Here is a 19,020-nt window from a genome sequence, read left to right on the forward strand (position 1 = left end):
ACAAACAAACAAAAATGTGTCAATACAAAAAGTCCTTGTGTGTAGGGCCATAAATCATGGAAAGGGGGCTGGGGTTGTAGCTCAGTGGTTGAGCGCTTGCCTTACAAGCGTGAGGCACTGGGTTCGATCAGCAGCAACACACAAAATAAAGATATTGTGTCCATCTACAACTAAAAAAATTTTTTTAAAAATCATGGAAAGGTTCGGGGAAGGCCTGCTGGAGTATTATAGATTGATTAGGTCAGTGATGAGATAAAAGACTAATTGATGAATGGGATATGGAGATTCTCAGATTGGTGTTTTGATATGTATAAGAACAGAACTTAAAAACAATGATAGTCTTTCATTTAAAGCACATAATTATAAGAATTCAAAATTTCCTGCTTGATTTGCTGGGGCTATAGTTTGCGATGATCTTAATACTGATACTCTGATAACTCCAGTAACCTATTCCAGATTAAAAGAATTTACCAAAATCCTCAGAGTAAATGTCAAATTGACTTGCAGGGTGGATTGATTTTACTTCTCTACCACTTTTCGAGAAGCTTCATAAGCTCCAACTACCCCTTTAAAGATTTCTGGCTGTTAAGTTCTGACTCATTTTTAACATTCAATACTTTCCTTTTAATTTAGGAGTGGATTAAGTTTACTGAAATCATCTCACGGAAAGTATAGCTGGTATACTTTTAAAGGAAATGCTGGCCTGATAAGTAGTAGATGAGGAAGAAAAGGAGATCCCTTTCTTTGTGCCTCTTCAGAAGTATGAGAGATTTAAGCAGGCAGGTCTCAGGAATAAAAATCAGACTATCCTCTCACTGCATTAATAAGAAAAGAAGAACCACAACAGTTGCTCTCTTTAATCATTTAGACTCAGCCCTCATGATCATTTTAAATTAGTAGAAAGAATATGTTTATAGTCGGTTAAGATAGGAAAGGAGATTCCAGTTAGCATTTCTTGAAAATTGCTGGTAACTTCTGATCTTTCTACATTTCCCAGGAAGGAATGAAATACTGGCCAGCTTGTGCCCTCAAGTGTTTGGGATGTATCTAGTAAAGCTTGCTGTTGCCATGGTGCTGGCTGGTGGGATTCAAAGGACTGATGCTACAGGAACAAGGGTCAGAGGTTAGTATACTGTTTTGAAAATTAAAAAATATTAACACAGGGGCTGGGGTTGTGGCTCAGTGGTAGAGAGCTCGCTTAGCATGCACGGGGCACTGGGTTCGATCCTAAGCACCACATAAATGTAAGATAAAGATATTGTGTCCACCTAAAACTTAAGAATAAATATTTAAAAAAATTAACACATATAAATACAGAAGCTAGGCTTTTTCTTTCCTAGTAAAAGCACTGTTTTGAGATTTTCTGACTGTTGTGTATTTCATACTTAGTTCAGCACCTTTATCAGAAGCTACTCTCCCAAATTCCAGAAACATTTTAAAAAATTAAGTTTTTCAATAGGTAAATAGTATTGATCTACCCTATACAGGTGCTACTAAATAAAATTTTTATGATTTTATTACTAGTAATTTTTATGGGATCCTGAGTCTTTCTTCAAGAAGATTAGAAATAGCGCATTTTTAATATTGCCAAGTCAGTCTCTTCATCTGGGACTGTCGGTATATTTCTCTCAGACTGCTGCTCTCAGTCATCTGCCTGCTGATTCCCCTTCTGTTGGTAGATAGCAAATGTGCCATCTGCCATGAGATGCTGCTGTAGGTCACACATTCAAGCAAAGATTACTCTAAGTGTATAATTATGTTTGGATAGCAGAGAGCTCTTTTGCAGCTAACACACTTAACTGACTTGAATGTCCCTCATATGGGCCATAATAACCAAAGAGTAAACTAGATAACTAAAAGAACATTATTGTAAATCAGGCTGTTAGTAGAGACTTTAAAAAATAGTTCAGCATAGAATACTAAGTATAGGGTTTGTATACATTATGTGTTTTCATCATCTGTTATCTACATTGTACTCTGATAATTGCTGAGCTTAAATAGGGATTGTCTATTAATATATTTAGAAAACACTAGAGTAAACTAAAGACATTTGGTCAGTGAGATAACAAGTACCAAAGAATGGTCACTTGTTCGTTTATGTTGCATTTGAAATATAAGAATATTTAATTATTTTGAGAGATCTACCAAGCTTCATTCCCACTCATTTATTTTAAGATATAGAGTCTGGCTAACTTGCAACACTCCAGCCTTAGCCTCCTGAGTTACTGGAATTATAGGTGTATGCCACTGCAACCACCTATTTTTTAAAGATAGATATTTTATTAAGCTACTAAAATTTTCATAAAATAAGAAATGCTTTTGCTTATTTGTTAGATCTTACATGATTTGACAAATATAAAGCACTTTTAAAAATCTCCAACAATTAGAAATATTTAAATAAAAATAGAATAAAATACTTGTATGACTTGAATGGAAAGATTTAATAACAGTAGTTTGTATTTAAAATTGGTAGAATAAAATCAGAAATTTTATAAGCCAAATTTTTAAAAAATTAAGCAAGGGCCTAAACATCTGGAAATAGCACACAATCTATTAATAGAATTTAGATTTTAAATGTCACATTCAGTAATCAAGTAAAGATTACTATTACTATGAGAGTTAACTGTTCTAAAGATTGTCTAGTTAAATCCTTTCTTGAACCTTACATAAAAGTATACATCAATAACACTGTATAAAATAAACTATGTTAGCATTCCAAGTGGATCATTTTCTTTTTGATTATATTTATTCATGGATCCTTTTATAGCAATTTTAAATTTTATTTAATTTTTTCTAGGTGAACCTCATCTTTTATTGGTTGGGGATCCTGGCACAGGGAAATCTCAATTCCTCAAATATGCAGCCAAGATTACACCAAGATCTGTGTTGACCACAGGAATTGGATCTACCAGTGCAGGTACTGTACGTGACAATTTCAAATAATTTAAACATTCCTCAGAAGCTTGCAATGACTTTATGTCTTCTGAAAAGGTGCCTATATTAGGATAAATGTCAAGCTAATTTTTCTAAGAGTAACTGCCAAAAATTGAAAGAAATGTGCAACTTTTGTAGCTCTAAGAAATATTTAGAACGCTTCACCTTTACTTATCTTTGCATCTTAGTTTTGCTATGATTTTTCTCATTTTCTAATGATTACTTTCATACAGATTTATTCAGGAAAATGTACATATCATCTGGCATTTTATGAAGTTCCAGTAAACAAAACATTAGATAGATGGTGTAGAACTTAAGGCATTTTCATGTTCATAGGTCTCATGGGTAATAGTATTTCTTACTGAAATTTCTTTGGTAAAGATAGGTATCTGTTTTACTATTTGGAAAGCATACTTTCATATATATAACATAGTGCTTCATTCATATATTGTAATGATTCTTCATCAAGAACATTTAAAAGCCTTTGCAGATACGATGTAAATATTTATAAAGCAACTTCGGAATTCAGAAAAAAAATATTTTTAAAAATGTATTTTGATGCTATTTTGTATTTTTACAGTTTTGATTGGAATGTTTCTCCTGTTCTAAAAATGGGCCTTTGGTTTCACACATCTTGTTATTTGCTACTTGTTAAGAGAGCCTAATTTCCATAGCCTATGTTCAAATTTCTTATGAGAAGCTTACACTTCAAAGTTTATCATATAACAAGATATTCCACTGTTCCCATATAAGTTAATGGCCTCTCGAATTTTAAAATAGAACAGTACATTAATATGCATTAACAAGGAGAAATTTATAAATTGAAAATAGTGGACAAACCTACTACTGAAAGGAAGTAGGAAAGATTATATAAAGAACACTTGTGTACTTTAGAATCTTTACAATCCAGTGTTCTAGGGTTCTGTATAAAGTGGTGTCTGCAACAAAGAAAGATGTTTCCCAAGTAATTATGTGGAATGTTGACATGGAATATTTCCTAATTACCTGGTATGTCAAGAAATAAGTCCAAGTCATCTTGTGGACTACCAGTAACATAAGATTATTTAGGAAGTTTCATCATGAATGGCTATTAACTCACTGTGTTAGTGAATTGTAAAAATACATTAGCATTTCCCCTCTTTTTTATGCTATTTTATAACCCAAATATGAGCAAAAAGACTGATAGAGGGAATATAAATTTCATAATCATAGAAAATTGACTGCTACTTCTCACCTACTCAAAGGACCAGATTAGCTTTTATTCAAACTGTTATTGCAACCCATTAGGGAGTCATGCAGCACATAGTGAGGTACACTAAAGGATGCGTTGAAAATTAATATAAACTTGTGTTGCTACAGGGTCATGCTTTTTTTTTTTGGATCATGGTAAAAAAAATTTGAAAACTGCTGTCAGACTTTTGATAAAACTAGAAATCCAAAATTCTAAAACCACAGGGTAAGACCATATAGAAATCTAAAGGGTTATAAAGGACAAATGCACATATGCTTCCTCAGATTCCTGGATTGTGTTCTCAGCTCAAATGATACCCTGATTTCCTCCAACCTACTCAGCTTATCTCTACAGTGCCGTTAGGTGATTTGTTCACATTTATATTCTTCATGATCAAAAGGCGGGAAAAACAATTCTAAGCCTGCCAGCTAAATTCAGATATAGTGTCTATAAATGAGGCTACCATGGAGAAAAAAGGCTACACACTAGTTCTTAGTTATTAATATTTGAATTCCAAATCGATTTTCAGTCATTAATTTTTTTTTAAAACTAACTTAACAGAGCCATAAAACTTAAGGTAATAAAAGGTAATTGTTTTTAAGTCCGAAATTTGTGTGAAAATTAGCTGTCAATTTCCAAATTGATATAAAAACCTAACTCTTTGATGTCACTACAAAGTGATCTTTTAATTAGTCAGAATAAAAAGTCAGCGGTGGATTGCATTATTTGGTGATTTAGTTTATATGTTTTATTTCTAATTAGAACATATCTTATTCCTACTAGATTAATCACTGAGCTCTTTGTTGGAAAGTATTACTTTTATTTTCATTTTAATACCTTAACATTTTCTTTTAATTTCATTTAGACAAAGATGATATTTTCTTCATATAGTTTTAACAGTCGGAGGCATTTTGCTTTTAAAATCGATGAACTAGTTAATGGATAATATTCTAATAATCTGGCATATTAAATTCCAAAGTTTAATATTTAGCAAAACTTTGCTTCACAAATTCACTTTTTTAGAATGACATGAAATATATACAACTTAAGAGTCTGTATTTAGACAAATGCTTTTTCTTTTCCTCAAAATAAAAACTTTAAAAAGTGCAGTATAAAAGTTTTAGATATGAAGGCACTGCATAAGCTGTAATCATATGGCTACCTTGCTTAGCAGCAAGAGTCAAATGAAAATATTCTACCTTTAATTTAATGGAGTATAGAGACTTTTTGAAGTACCTAGATATCATCAAAGAAAAATAACCTTTGACCCATTTAGTTAATAAATTCCTTTCCATTATTGCTTTTCAAAAACCTGTTATCTAGAAAAGCTATCTAGAATGTGTCAACTACAAATATGCCTGATCCTATTCTTCTCGAGTTGTCAGAGGACATGGGGAAGAGTAGTATAGATGTGAAAATATAGTTATTTCCAAAATAGTAACTAATCTGTTATGATAAAGCTAAATATACCTTTCTAAATCCACTGTTTTTATATAAATAGTGCCAACAACAGATGATCTATCAAAAGAATTTTTAAAGTTCATAGTACTTTTATAAATCTAATAAGCATATTTGAGCTATTATAATCTCATGTTCTTAAACTTAGGGAGTTTATATGCTCTTGATATGTCGAAATCACTGTTCAAAAATGAGTTATAGTTCATGTGTTTTGATGTCCTGTTATAAAACCAAAACCATAGCCAGAGGACCTTATAAACAATTAGCCACATTTGTTATTATTTTAGAAACCAAACCAACTACTGTCCAATATTACATGAACTATAATAGCAGCTACAAGATGTTATGGTGGCCTGGAAAAACTGAAACCTAAAGTTCTTGGTCGTTTTTAGTTGACTTCAAATTCCCCTTTTAAGGACTCCTTTTTGTTAATCAGTGGAAATTTGCCTCTTAAATTAAAACCACACTTTGTCTTCACAGGAAGAAACATTTAGTTGAAGTCAACTTTGTTCTTTCAAAGGCCAGTAAAATAGTGGTCCCAAGATTATTGTCCAAGAGGCTAAGACATCTTCACAATCTGGTTTGATGGTTCATATTTTCCTTTTTATAAGTGCTTTAATTACATATAAAGGAGAAGAAAATAATATATATGCTTTAATCAGATTAGTTTCAGAACAAATAAAATAACACATTAGAGAAAAAAAATTACTTAAAAATAGTTGTATTTATATTCCACAATTTGCTCAAATACTGGTTTTCTTATAAACTTTCTACAGGATGTTTTTAAACAAATTCTTCACATTGTGTCTTGACTATGTACTTACGGAATTTCAGGGAAATAGTTCTGTTTTTAATAGCTTAATCTGTACTAAAGGGATGGCAGGTGGTCACATGCAGTCCATGTGGGATTCTAACATGACATTTAGTGAGTTTTCTGACGTGGACCATCCCTTTGATGCTGAAGGTAATGCATCTGTTGAAAGAAGTGACTGTAGATTTGGATTACTGCTCTCTGCATCTTCCAGTTTTTCTGTGTTATCTTCCCAGTTAATGTGGAATCTTGTGACCCTGGGATTAGATGCCAAAATATTCCTTTGAAGCTAGAGGAAGGAAATATATAAATGGTAAACACTAGGAAAGTTAGATCACCATAGCAAGTAGAGGCATTCACATACAAAGGTATAAGTCAAATAAAGCCCTTCAGGCCTAACTAATAAACGAAGACTGAGAAACAAAAAAAGGAGAATCTGAGGGAATTCATATAGATCTTTCACTACCAATAAGCCATCTAACTCTTCTAAACTTTATTTCCTAAAAGGGAGGGAAAAAGTCTTTTGTAGGTGAATGCTTCAGAGGATGCTTTATTGAAACAATATCTCTTTAGATTGATGTTTTCAAGGAAAATGAATAAGTTCCCCAAATATTATATTATTATGAATACATAGTAACTTCATTATAGTGGCTTTTTACCTTTTAAATATTATGGCTCATTCTTAGAAACAATATACTAGGTTCTTTGTTTTCTTCAATACAAGTGATAGATCAATGGAAGGCCCCACAAATAGGATAAAAAGCATTCCAGCCTTATTATCAGAAAGGAGAACTTTCTATTCCACAGTCACGAAATTTTTCTTGAAAGGTCTGACAGATAGTGCCATTTTAACTTTGCTTACTTTGCATCCTCACAAAATCACCAGTTGTTAAACTGCTAATGGTTCCTAATGGAAACTATATCTTTGAAACTACTAAATCATATTTTAACTTCACGGAATTTAAGCTGTTTTCCATAATCAGAAATATTTAAGACCTAAGCCACCCATAGTGGCACATGCTTGTCATCTCAGTTCTCAGAGGCTGAAGCAGGAGGATCCAAGTTAGAAGCCAGCCTGGGCAATTTACAGAGACCCTGTCTCAAACTGAAAAAGAGAAAAAGGGCTGGGATATAGCTCAGTGGTAGAATGCCCCTGGGTTTAATCTCTAGTACAGAAGGAAAAAAAACAAAATTAAGACCTATAGTCTAACTTCTAAGAATAGCAGCTAAAACAAAGCATTTAGGTGTCATAAGATAACAATATTCATATACAATGCAAACAGAAAATCTCTTCCTATAATTTTGGGAAAATTTATAGATAAAAATAGTGATTAATCAATAATATTACCGATATGAACTTGCTTGTCCTAAAAGTTAAAATCAGGTAAATCTTGACGCATTGAAAAATGCAACAGACAGAGCCATAAACAAAGGCCTGGTTCTACAAGAGGCACTTTCATTTTTGTAAACCATCAGAAACTGTCAAGGTATCTGCCCAACATTAATACTAGTAATTCACTGGATGTAGGGTTTGAGGTGTTTCATGATAATGGAACAATAATCACTTTGCCCAGATGGCACAAGGACTTCAAATTTATTTTGTATCAAAGCCACTTTCATAGTGTACTGTGAAATAGCAACTTCCTACAAAAACTATAAGTAATTTAAAAGTAATGATAGGAATCTTACCTTAGAAAAGTCTGGTTTTACTGGTGGATTTTCCCTTAATTCTGTCTCAGTGTATTCATTATTTACATAATAGCCAACTCTAATAAATTCTTGACCTCGATAGGTACAAGTAATTAGCACAACTGTTACACCTACGGCATCTGCATCTGGAATGAGTCCTGGATTAGGTGCATCAGCCTAAAATAATTTAAAAAGAAAAGAAACACAAAAAAGCTGTTAATGGCATGAAAGGCTTGAGTTTTCATTATCTTAACACTATCAATTGAAGGTGCATCTGAAACTTAGAAATCACATTAGGAAGGCAAGTGTTCATTTTTGAGATAGGCTTATAGTTTAAAAATATTGCTCATTTATCCATGCTATAATTAAGTACTCTTAAGCAATCAAATCAATAGTCTTATGGATTTTAACTTTGTCCAGTTATAATTTACAGACCTAATTAATAAATATTATCTTTATACAGCCTATTGGCAGGAAATGTTTATTATACCAGGACACTTATATTCTCATGCCCACTTAACAGATATTCTAATTGTAAATCAGTATAAAATGAAGATGAAATGCATGCAGCATTTAAAAAAAATGTTAATAATCCACTGTTGTAAATAGTCACTTTGCTAAAAAAAAAAAAAAAAAAACATGCTGTTTAAATCACCTATATTGGTGGAAATTCAATGAGGGTGAAGATTGTTTTAGGTAGATGATATCAAAGACCTTGTTTTAATGCAGAAGGTGAAACGAGAAGAGAAGGGGCTACAAACACAAGAAAAGGCTAGGGCCGTATCTATAGCAGTGTACAGGAAATAAAGACATGGACTGGATGGAAGGAGGCACAGACAGAGAAGACATGGGCAGTGATAATACCTGAGACATCTGAGTTCAACCTGAAGCAGCCAGCAAATTCCAACAAATTAGCTTACTGTTGTCAGGACACTAAGGAGCATCCTGGGCCTAGGTAAAATTTCAGCCAATGCTTATCTCTCTCATCCAGTCATTCTCAACATCTCTCATTGCTGAAGGCTGGCTTCATGTCTTCATTTCTTATCTGGAATATTGCAAAAACCTTCTAACTTGTCTCTTCACCTCTAGCCTATCATTTGTACTGCTGCCAGCATTAGGATTCAAACACAGATCTGTTTCTGTCCTTTAGCCTGGTTTGAAAACCATAGATTATTCCCATTTTGTAGGGATCAAAATCTTGGTTATCTTCATTTTTAAGATCCTTCATAATTTTTCTCCAATAACTCCATTCATACCTCCTTTAATTCTATTCTTGTTCTAGATATGAATTACTAAACAAGTTCTTTAAGATGTGCTGATAATCTTTCCCACCTCTGTGCCTTGAACATAGTGTTCCCTTGGCCTGAAATGTACTTCCCTCACATCCTGAAGAAATTTGTGTCCTTATAAGCCCTAACTAAGAAGGTAGAGTTAGCAGCTTTTTAAAATGTACTTGTATGCTCAACAATCAAATTATGTTTACTCTTCAGTCTTCCCTAATTTGTCCAGAGCAGGAGTTCCATCTAGTTCATCTTTATAATCTTATGTTTGGTACAGCTTTAAGCATTTAGTGTTTTGAAATTTATTCATTATTCAGATCCTGTCTTGAAGCTGTTTTTGATCTCCTTGGAGAGACACCATGATGAGGACAGAGAGCTTATCCCAAAGATGATTGTCATAGAGATCTTACACACCTCTTCCCCAGAGGGGTTAGGTTACTTTTAAAGTACCCATAGGGCTTCTCATGTTGCAGTAGGTGGAGATGGGAAATAGTTCAGTAGCACTATGGGAACTCTCCTCCATATTGCTTCTCATCACACAACAAATGGGTTCTCGGCATGTTTGTTTAAAAATCTGTTTGCTAAACTACTCAGGTTAGCAAATTCAATTAGAGAAAGTAGCAAGTCTTTCAGATCATTCAGGATAAGAAAATGATGGACAGAGATCTTTGATCTTTGCCTTCAACCAGCAATATGAGGCAGATGTCTGGCTGTCTTACTGCTAGTCTTTGACAACTCAAGAAACAGGCAAGTTGAATAATTCTGAAGCAGAATCATAGCAGAACAGGAGAATATTATGGCATGCTTTACTTAAAACACATCAAAAACTGTACCTTAGCCACTTCCTGTTGATATTGTTAATTTTGTAAACATGGGAGACACATATGATCCAAATGACGTGTTTTTTCTGTTCTTTTTGGCAATATGTACACTGATATCTAGGTAAAGTTACTTATCACTAGAAGGAAATACTATTGATTTTTTTTTTCCCTTATAACACTTAACCAAGAGCTTAGGAGAGTGTTGTTCCAAACAATAAAAAAAAAAAAAAAAAGATTCTCAATAGATTATTTCAAAACCAAGGCATTTATCTAAGTATTTATAGTAGCACTATATGTCAACCCAAGTTTCTTTTACTAAACCATGAATTACTTACTATCAGTAAAGTAAGGGTTCCCCAAGCTTGTCGCCAAATCAATTCCTGCCTCTTTATATAACAATTTCAAGAAACTAAGAAAATAAAAATTTAGTTCTAATTATAGATGTAATTAGATTGTCAGTGATGATACTGTTTTATTCTTTATAACATTCTCATGAAGGTAGGATCCTACCTACAGTGGAGTCTCTAAGGGAGATGAGCTTGTCTAAATTCACACACAGCGGTGTGGGGTTTGACCAAGGTCTGTAATGGCAGTGCTTCCTTCTGCAGAACTGGGCGTTCTGAGTTACCCACTTTTCACAAGATTATACACTCGTACAACTCATTTAACCCTTTTAATGTGTTTTAGAGCTTTTCTTCACCATTTGCTTTGATACATTATTTATGCATTCCTAATATAAAGCTCCTAAGGCTAAGAGAACAAGTCTCTGAATTCTATATTTAGGAAAGGCATCCCTAGGGCTGGACTGTGTTTGAGTGATTCTTTTGCCTGTTTATTTGTGGCCCTGGGGATTGAACCTAGAGTCTCACACATGTCAGGTGAGTGCTCCATTATTAAGCCACATCTTCATCCCTCTTTGCTGATTTCAGACAGGGCCAATTTAACTGAATACGGTTTGTCACTATGAAGTGAGAAAACAGGAATGTCTGTGACAGGAAGAGTTAGACTTTTCTTTCTTTTTTAATATTTTTTAGTTTTGGGTGGACACAATATCTTTATTTTACATGTATGTAGTGCTGAGGATCAAACCCAGTGCCTCGTGCATGCTAGGCGAGCACTCTACCACTGAACCACAACCCCAGCCCCAGACTTTTCTTTCTTGATGAAGACTTTTCAGTGAGACTTTGTTGGTAGAAATACTTATAACAAAAACTAATAAGTTTATTTAAAAAAAAAAAACACCTATGGCTAATTACTCTTTGGAATATTATTAATATCTCCCTCCAAGAAGCATGGAGAATTTAGAAATGACTCAATAGTTTTATATAGCAACTTAGCATGAATTAAAAGAAATCACATTTTTGCATACAGAAGACAATGTTTGAAGCCTTGGCACAGACCAAATATTGTCAGTACATAATTTATATTAGTAGATTTCCTCTTCACAAATGACTAGTGGACTTACAACAGTAGTCCTTGATAAGGTATGTAGATTAGATGCCTTAGTAAACCACTGGACTTTAATTCCAGTGACTCAGCTGGGGATAAACTCATTTATAGAGTGCTTGCCCAGCATGCAGAAATTCCTGGATTTGATCCCCTCAAAATTCAATGCCTCAATATCACACATCTCCATCTATAGTTAATGTAGCTTAGTTACTGACTACTCTGAAATAAAGTTTTTGTTTTTGTTATATTACCATTACTCTTAGTGGCTGAAACCATAAACTGAAAATGTTTATTACTAAATGGTCTAGTTTCCCTTACTATTGATTCATATTATTGCCTGGTTATGCAGTTAACTGTACCAGTTAGCAAAAAGTGTTTTGAATCCATGTTCTGGACAGCCATCTTAAAAGTCTGATCTACTAGAAGAGCCCAAGATTAATCACCATGTGTGCCATCATATAGTATAAGATTTACTGCATGCTGTGCACTTCCCTGAAGCAAAATATTATTAACATCACTTCAGTACACAAAAACCAAGAAGTGCAGTCCCTTTATGATAGAGACTGCCTGAAAGACAACAGATTAAAAGTAGTTGAAGCAGTGATTTAACACAAAAGTCAAAGGATAAGAACCATGAGACAGTCAATTTAGAAACATCTGGTATACAAGTTTACTAAGATGAATCTTACCTGAAATACAAACATATGCCTTCCTGCAGGAACAGGACCCACTAAAACAGAGTCTAAAACTTGATCATATTCTTCACTTTCTGCAGAGCCCACATAGATAATTTTCCATTCCAAGTCTAGAGTTAAAAACCAAAACATTTTTTCATATCAGTAATTACATTCCCAGATGACATCAAAAGACCCTTTTAATGTCTACTTAGCCATACATTGGCTGCAAAATGATTTCGAATAGCAGAAAATCCAGAAAGGCAATGAACCGCTTCTTATAAAATTCTTACCAGAGTTCATTCTTCATACCACTTTCTCAAAATGATCTTTTCTGAAACACTGGTCCCTGAACAGTGCTCTTCACAAAAAAGACTGCATGACCAGAAACGTGGGAAATGCTATACACCTTGTCTTAAAAGATTATTATAAAGCATGCCAACATTGTGTTCTGAGACATCCCTTAATAAAGAATACCAGGAACCTTAGTCCAGCACTTCCCATGTTTATTTGGCTAAGGAATTCCTTAGCCCTTTTTTGCATGTCATCTTTTAACAACCTCCTCAATATACTTTGGAAGGCCTGTCTTGTGAGATTCAAATCAGCACAGAGCTCTCAAGTAGAAAAATCATTATTAGCATAACTCCCTTTTGACTCAGAAGTAAGGGCTTTATTAGCTCATCAACTGAAACAAAGTAGCTGTTTTATCATCACTTCTCATGGCTGAAACTATAAACTGAAGATGCACATTACTGGTTTAGTTGGGACTGATGCCTATTACTAACTATATTAACTGTGGTTAAAGGACCACAGGGTTTTTTTTTCCCTCAGGTCATATATTCTTTAAACTGGGAAGAGGAAACCCAGAACCTTCCACCTGTTTGCACAACAGAGTATATATAGGAGCAATGGGCACAAGGAGTATAAAACAAACTCATGTGCACTCTAAGACTTTGATATGTAATTCAATAGCAAACTTAATTGAACACCTTTTACAAAGTACTCTGGAGAACACAGGGATAAGTAAAACTGCTACTCTTTAAAGGAGCCTCCTCTTTAGTAGGGGAAGGAAGACAATTCTATAAATACAAATCATCTTTAAGAGACTTCCTCATCCTCTTAGGGTGTTTAATATGTGTGGCCTGCTCTTGGATTCATGAGTGAATCCTGCACGGTAGATTCAATGAGACCACATAAACACCCCCAAAGGCATGAGTTTCTGGATCACTTACAAGAGAATTTAGTTAGTGCCATTTTTGTGTAACTGTATAGATATTTTTATATCTTAATAAAAGAAATGATAGGTACATTTTTATGTTATTATAAACTGCAATTTATTGAACTGAAAGCTGCTTCAGGTTTATACATGTTCTTAAAAATCAGTGACTGTTGAGGGCCTATTATGTCATGGCTCTATCCTAGATTTTGACCACTCACATTGCCCACTTTTCGTACATTTCCGCATTTGGGTTCTCACAGGAACACCTACTTGTTCATAGAGATGAAGAAGCAGGGAATGTGAGCATCCAGTCAGGAGAAAACATGCTTGGCATGGTCAGAAAAAAGTGAGGCTGGACTTGAACAGAATGAACAAGGGGGTCAGTAACCAACCCTAAGACAAGGGTTTGAAGGCCAACTTAAAGATTTTGACTTTTTACATTGAATGACATGGGAAGCCACCAAATGTCTTCTTTATTTTTGTGGTGCCAGGGATCAAATCCAGGTCCTTGTGAATGGCAGGCAGGCAGTCTACCACTGAACCATACCTTCAGCCCCATTGAAGGGTTTTGAGCAGAGAAGTGACAGGGATCCATTTTCATTTTAAAACATCATTTAAATTGCTGTGTTCAGTATAGACTATAAGGGGGCAAGACAACAGGAGGCTATTTCAAAAAATTATGATGAGGGGTTGGAGTTGTGGCTCAGTGGTAAAGGACTTACCTGGCATGTGTGAGGCCCTAGATTTTATCCCCAACACTGCATACAAATAAGTAAAATTAAAAAGATCCATTTACAACTAAAAAAAGTATTAAAAAATTATGATGGAGGCAAAATATTATGGTATCATGGACTATGTGTGGCCATGGTGGATGTGAAACAGTTATATCCTGGATAAATTCTGATGACAGAAGCAGGAAGAGACACTTTTTTTGCAGGGGTTGAGGTGGGAGGAGAGGAAAATTATCCTGTTAGTTGTAGACATGTTTGAGATGTTTACTACATATTTAAGTGGAGATAAATAGGTCTGATAAAATTTGGAAATTGGCAGTAGTATATAAAGCCATTATAATTGATGGGATAAAGAAGAATCAATAAAGTAGGTTAGGAAACTAGTGGCTAATTAGGTAGGTGACCGAAAAGCCAAGAAGCTTTTGAAAGAGATGTGAAAGCTACTAAGCTAGCCAAGAGAGGATAAGACTGAGAATTGTCATAGAGGTTTTCATAAGATTGTTAATTTCATATGTATTTGTACCACTAGGATCTTGGACTCAATGGTATAAGCTGGCATGTTGTCTGACATAGGGAATGTACCCATAATTTATAAACCTGCTTGCACTGGTTCTGCCACTTAACACTGTTGGTAAAACCTCAACAGCTTTATTATATAGATATAATTTTGCAATACATGTATATATTTTTAGGTATTTTATGTGGGACTCTAACCTACTCATCTACACAACATATTAAAGAATCAAATCCAAGATGTGCTAGGGCAATTCCAAAGTCTGGACTCTCCAAAACATAACTGGGAAGATAAATTTTTACCTCTCTAGCTCTTGAATTAATAGTGAAATAAGGCAGTGTAATTGGTGGTGGTGTGGGGAGGTGAAAGTAAGAAGGGATGAAGGGATAATCTAGCCTTAGCTAGTAAAAGCCAACCAAATCAAGGAATGTATACACATTGATTTTTATGCTGTGGGATCTTTGTGGAACCTACTGCATTTTAAATGGCCAGCAATTTTTATAAATTAGTGTTACTTGTTTTATTATTTTTAACCTAGATTTAATTATCCAGCCCTCCGTATTTCAAAGAGGAATGGATAAGGTCATCTACTTTAAGTAGGTTACCAGTTGAAAGAGCTTATTCATTTATATAAAAAGTTAAATTTCATTCAGTTGTAGAAATCCCAGGTGGAAAGTATCTCTGTTTGTGGTGGTGGGAGTGACCCAAGGAAGTCAACAAAGGGGATTTAAAATTAATTGGAAAGACCTATGGAAAGACCTATGGTTTAGGGTAAAGATGCAGCACTTTGAATTTTCAAGCTTATTCTAATGCTGAGTATAAATCACAATGTTCAATTCTGATACACTGTAAATATTCAACTATCAGTAGCTGTAATTATTGATATACAAACTTAAAAATTGGTAAAAAGATCAGTCAATTCTTATGAAGGCTTTGTAACTTCTGCTTAAATCTTTTTATTTTTAGTTGTAGATGGACATAATACCTTTATTTATTTATTTTTATGTGGTGCTGAGGATCAAAACCAGTGTCTCACACATGCCAGGCAAGTGCTCTACCACTGAGCTACAACCCCAGTCCAACTTCTGCTTAAATCTTGACCTTTCATTTTGTAGAACTATTTTACTCCCTGACATAGGCCTTATGTTAGAAACAATCCAATTATCTGAAGAACAAACACTATATAAGGCTTTTTCTGAAGCAAACCAATAGTGTAGTTTTTAAAGGGGACTTTGACCAGTTACAGTATGAAAAATGGTGGCTTAATTATAGCTTGGGGATCAAGAAAGAGTAATTTATAAATTCTCTTCAGAATATTCTGAAGTTTAATTTCAGGAATAGATTATTAAAAACTAACTACAATATAAAAGTATGGAACCTAAAAGGAACCTTTGCTCAGTAAACTCAACTTCCTTAATCCACACAGCCTCTAGGTGGAGTACACAAGCATGGCACCTTTTTGAAAGATTCCTTTGCAGCTCCTCAATGACTCAGCTTAAAATATTTTAAAAAGTACTAAATAAATGCCCAGTGATGGTACCCCCATGTGAAGTGTTACCAGTGGAAGTAGGTGTATTCTTGAAATCTGTGATGTTATTGAGCTGAGTTCTGAAGGATCCACGTTAAAAATGGAACAGTTTGGCTTCTATAAATGGCAGGTTTCAAACTAGCCATGTAAAGACCCTGTAACATCCTAAAATGGAAGGCATCTTTGAGAAAAACTGGTAACTTGAAGGTCTTCTAATGCCCAAAACACCTAGTATAAATTGGGATGGATTGATCAATATTTTTCTTATATTTACCCATTTGTGTATGCAATTGATTGGAAGAAAAATGACTGACTCTTAGGTATGAAAAATGGGCTGGCAGTTGAAATGCTTTTAGTAGTACCATGTAATGTATGTAACCAAATGGTTTCAAAATAGTAAGAAAAATAATCTTTTATTATCCATAACCTCTTTATAGATTACTACATTTTAATAAATGAGAAATCCTTCAGAATATGCTCCATATGAAATACATGCATTTATGCTTGATGTATATATTAAAACAAGTCACATATTAACGTGTTAATTGTGGTTAGCTAAAGGAGGGTAGGTACTGAGGACTGCTACTTTGTACAACTTTTTAAAAAGTTTATTGCAATGAGTGCACATTGCTTTTAAAATTAACATCTTACTTAAAATACATTTTAGAGATTAAGAACTGATTTTTAAAATGAAAAAATGCTTTACAGTGCCATGATTAGCCTAATAATTTTAAATGCATTTTTTCAAATATACATGTAAGCTCAAAGATGGTCCCCTATTTTAACTGTGAAATTAATACTTAAGTCAAACTTTTTTTCCACTCAGATTTTGAAAATAAAGCACTGAATTGTATTAATAAAATCTAAAAAAAGCACAGATTAAAGATTATCAAGTTTTAGCTTTCTAAATAGTACTGTATGTACTACTGCAAGTATTTAAAAGATTCTTTTTAAGATCTTAAAAACGTAAAAATACTAAAGACTGTTGCGTTGCCATCAGGACTTTACCTTTTATTTCCTAGCCCACGTTTGTGTTTTATGTTCAGGGTGTATTCTGTATCTGTCTGGATGTGGTTATTTTAATTAGATTTCAACACGTTCTCGAAGACGGTCTTCTTTCGGACTATTTAGAAGCCAGAGATTAAGTCCTGGGAATTTTTTAAAGTATCTTATTTCTGCTCTTGGATTAAATGTAACTTCCTATCTTAGCAATATGTTTCTTCCTGAGAGAGAGGAGAGAAGATTTCCGTCACTAAGGAAAAGGAGTCCACGTTGGTCTGGGAGCCTGCGCGCCAGCATCCTGGGCGCCACGAGCATCCCCGGCGCTGGCCGGGAGGACCGGCCGGGGAGGACGGGCGGCCCTCGGGGAGCCAGCGGCGCGGAGGGGCCGAGCCTGCTCCCGCCTTCCCCGCTGGTTGGCCGAGGAAACCAGAAATCAGCGCGAGGACAGCCTCGCTCTCTTCCCCGGAGCGGCCGGGCATGGCCGGCCAGGAGAGTACGGCAACTCTGCCGTAAGCTCTAAAAATGGATTTGCCTTCGGCTCAGGGGCAAGAAGGTGGGCAGGCGGGGCGCCGTGCTCGTCACCCGCAGCGGGGCAGAGGAGGCGTCGTGACGCTGGGGTCGCCAGCCCAATTCTCTACTGGGGTAAGATGGCTCCGCTGCTAACTCGCCGCGGCGACCATATATACGCCTCTCCCAGCCCAGACTGGCCGCGGGGGTCGCGGAGGCAGCTCCCGGCGCGGGGCCAGCCCGGCACTAGTCCCGGCCGGCGCCGCGGGCGCGAGTGCGGGTCCCGCGAACCGCCCTCCCGCCCGCCAGACAAAGCTGACAACATGGCTACCTCCGCTCGAACAAGTTCCTCGCAAGTTGAGCCGCGGCAGGCGCCCGGGCTGCGGCTGGACCTGCGCGCGCCTCGGCGGCCGTCGTCCATCAACTTCAAGTTTCCCTCCGCAGAGGCGAGCCGCAGCCCGCCCGGCGCCGCGGCCGGCCGCCCGCGCGAGGCCGGGCCCGGGAAACTTTCAACGTCTGCAGCCGCAACTGACAGCCTGGGCGGGCGGCGGCGCCGCGACTCACCTTCAGACAGGTCCTCGATGCACTCGAAGGTGATCTCGAACTGGAACGGGTTGTAGAAAGGAGAAGGGTTATCCAGCACCACTACATTGTTCACCTGAACCTTTGCCATATTTTGAAAAAAACACAAACAATGGGGACGGGGGCTTGTTGCGGCACAATAAAGTCCAGCGCGCGGCCGCTCGGAAGAGCGCAGACCCCCGCCCCGGCACCGGCCCGACGTCGTGCAGCGGCGACTTGAGAAACTTTTTTTTCCTCTTTTTATTTACACGAGAGCACTCCACAGTGTTTTGCAGCTTTCCTATTTCACTAAACTACAGCCCATTCTGCTCTGATAACTAGCAGCGTTGCCCGCGATTGGCTGCACCCGAGCTCTGACCCTCCTCCTCCAGCGAGGGCCTCGGCGGCAAACAAGATAGGCTCCCGCTCCCGGAATGGACTCGGAAACTTTAACTGCGGCTCCACCTGCTGGTGTGGATTAGGACAAAGGCGGAGAACAAAGTGAGTGGAATACGGGCTGGGAGGCCCTCGCGGAGGCCGCCGGCGGCGGCAGCTGGGGGAGGGGCGGCCCAGGCCCCGCCCCCGGCCCGGCGACTCCCGCGCCTCACGTC

At 36.4% G+C, this 19,020-nt stretch overlaps 2 protein-coding genes across 2 annotated transcripts in view; one reads left to right on the top strand and one right to left on the bottom strand.

Moving 5' to 3' along the window:
- The window catches only part of Mcm9 (minichromosome maintenance 9 homologous recombination repair factor), a 76,513-nt gene that overhangs the window by 15,926 nt on the left and 41,567 nt on the right, over nucleotides 1-19,020 (top strand). Inside the window, exons 6-7 of the mRNA XM_026394066.2 lie at nucleotides 998-1,123; nucleotides 2,798-2,917. Of these exons, the coding sequence (XP_026249851.2) occupies nucleotides 998-1,123; nucleotides 2,798-2,917 (246 nt within the window). The remainder of the gene's footprint in view (nucleotides 1-997; nucleotides 1,124-2,797; nucleotides 2,918-19,020) is intronic.
- Asf1a (anti-silencing function 1A histone chaperone) lies at nucleotides 4,555-18,666 on the bottom strand. Its single transcript, XM_026394067.2, has 4 exons — nucleotides 18,413-18,666; nucleotides 12,363-12,478; nucleotides 8,124-8,300; nucleotides 4,555-6,723 (listed from the first exon to the last, which is right to left on the bottom strand). Exons 1-4 carry the CDS (start codon nucleotides 18,519-18,521, stop codon nucleotides 6,511-6,513), a joined length of 615 nt encoding a protein of 204 aa, XP_026249852.1. The 5' UTR covers nucleotides 18,522-18,666; the 3' UTR covers nucleotides 4,555-6,510.

This window comes from Urocitellus parryii, chromosome 8 (assembly GCF_045843805.1).
Source record: "Urocitellus parryii isolate mUroPar1 chromosome 8, mUroPar1.hap1, whole genome shotgun sequence".
In the NCBI taxonomy this organism is placed as follows: domain Eukaryota; kingdom Metazoa; phylum Chordata; class Mammalia; order Rodentia; family Sciuridae; genus Urocitellus; species Urocitellus parryii.

What these genes read in the sequence shown, in the direction of transcription:
- Asf1a (XM_026394067.2), bottom strand. Translation starts at nt 18,521, where the DNA reads ATGGCAAAGGTTCAGGTGAACAATGTAGTGGTGCTGGATAACCCTTCT. An exon ending in CATCGAGGACCTGTCTGAAG is followed by an intron (nt 12,479 to 18,412) that starts GTGAGTCGCGGC and finishes TTTTAACTCTAG; the next exon opens with ACTTGGAATGGAAAATTATC. An exon ending in GGCATATGTTTGTATTTCAG is followed by an intron (nt 8,301 to 12,362) that starts GTAAGATTCATC and finishes AAATTATTTTAG; the next exon opens with GCTGATGCACCTAATCCAGG.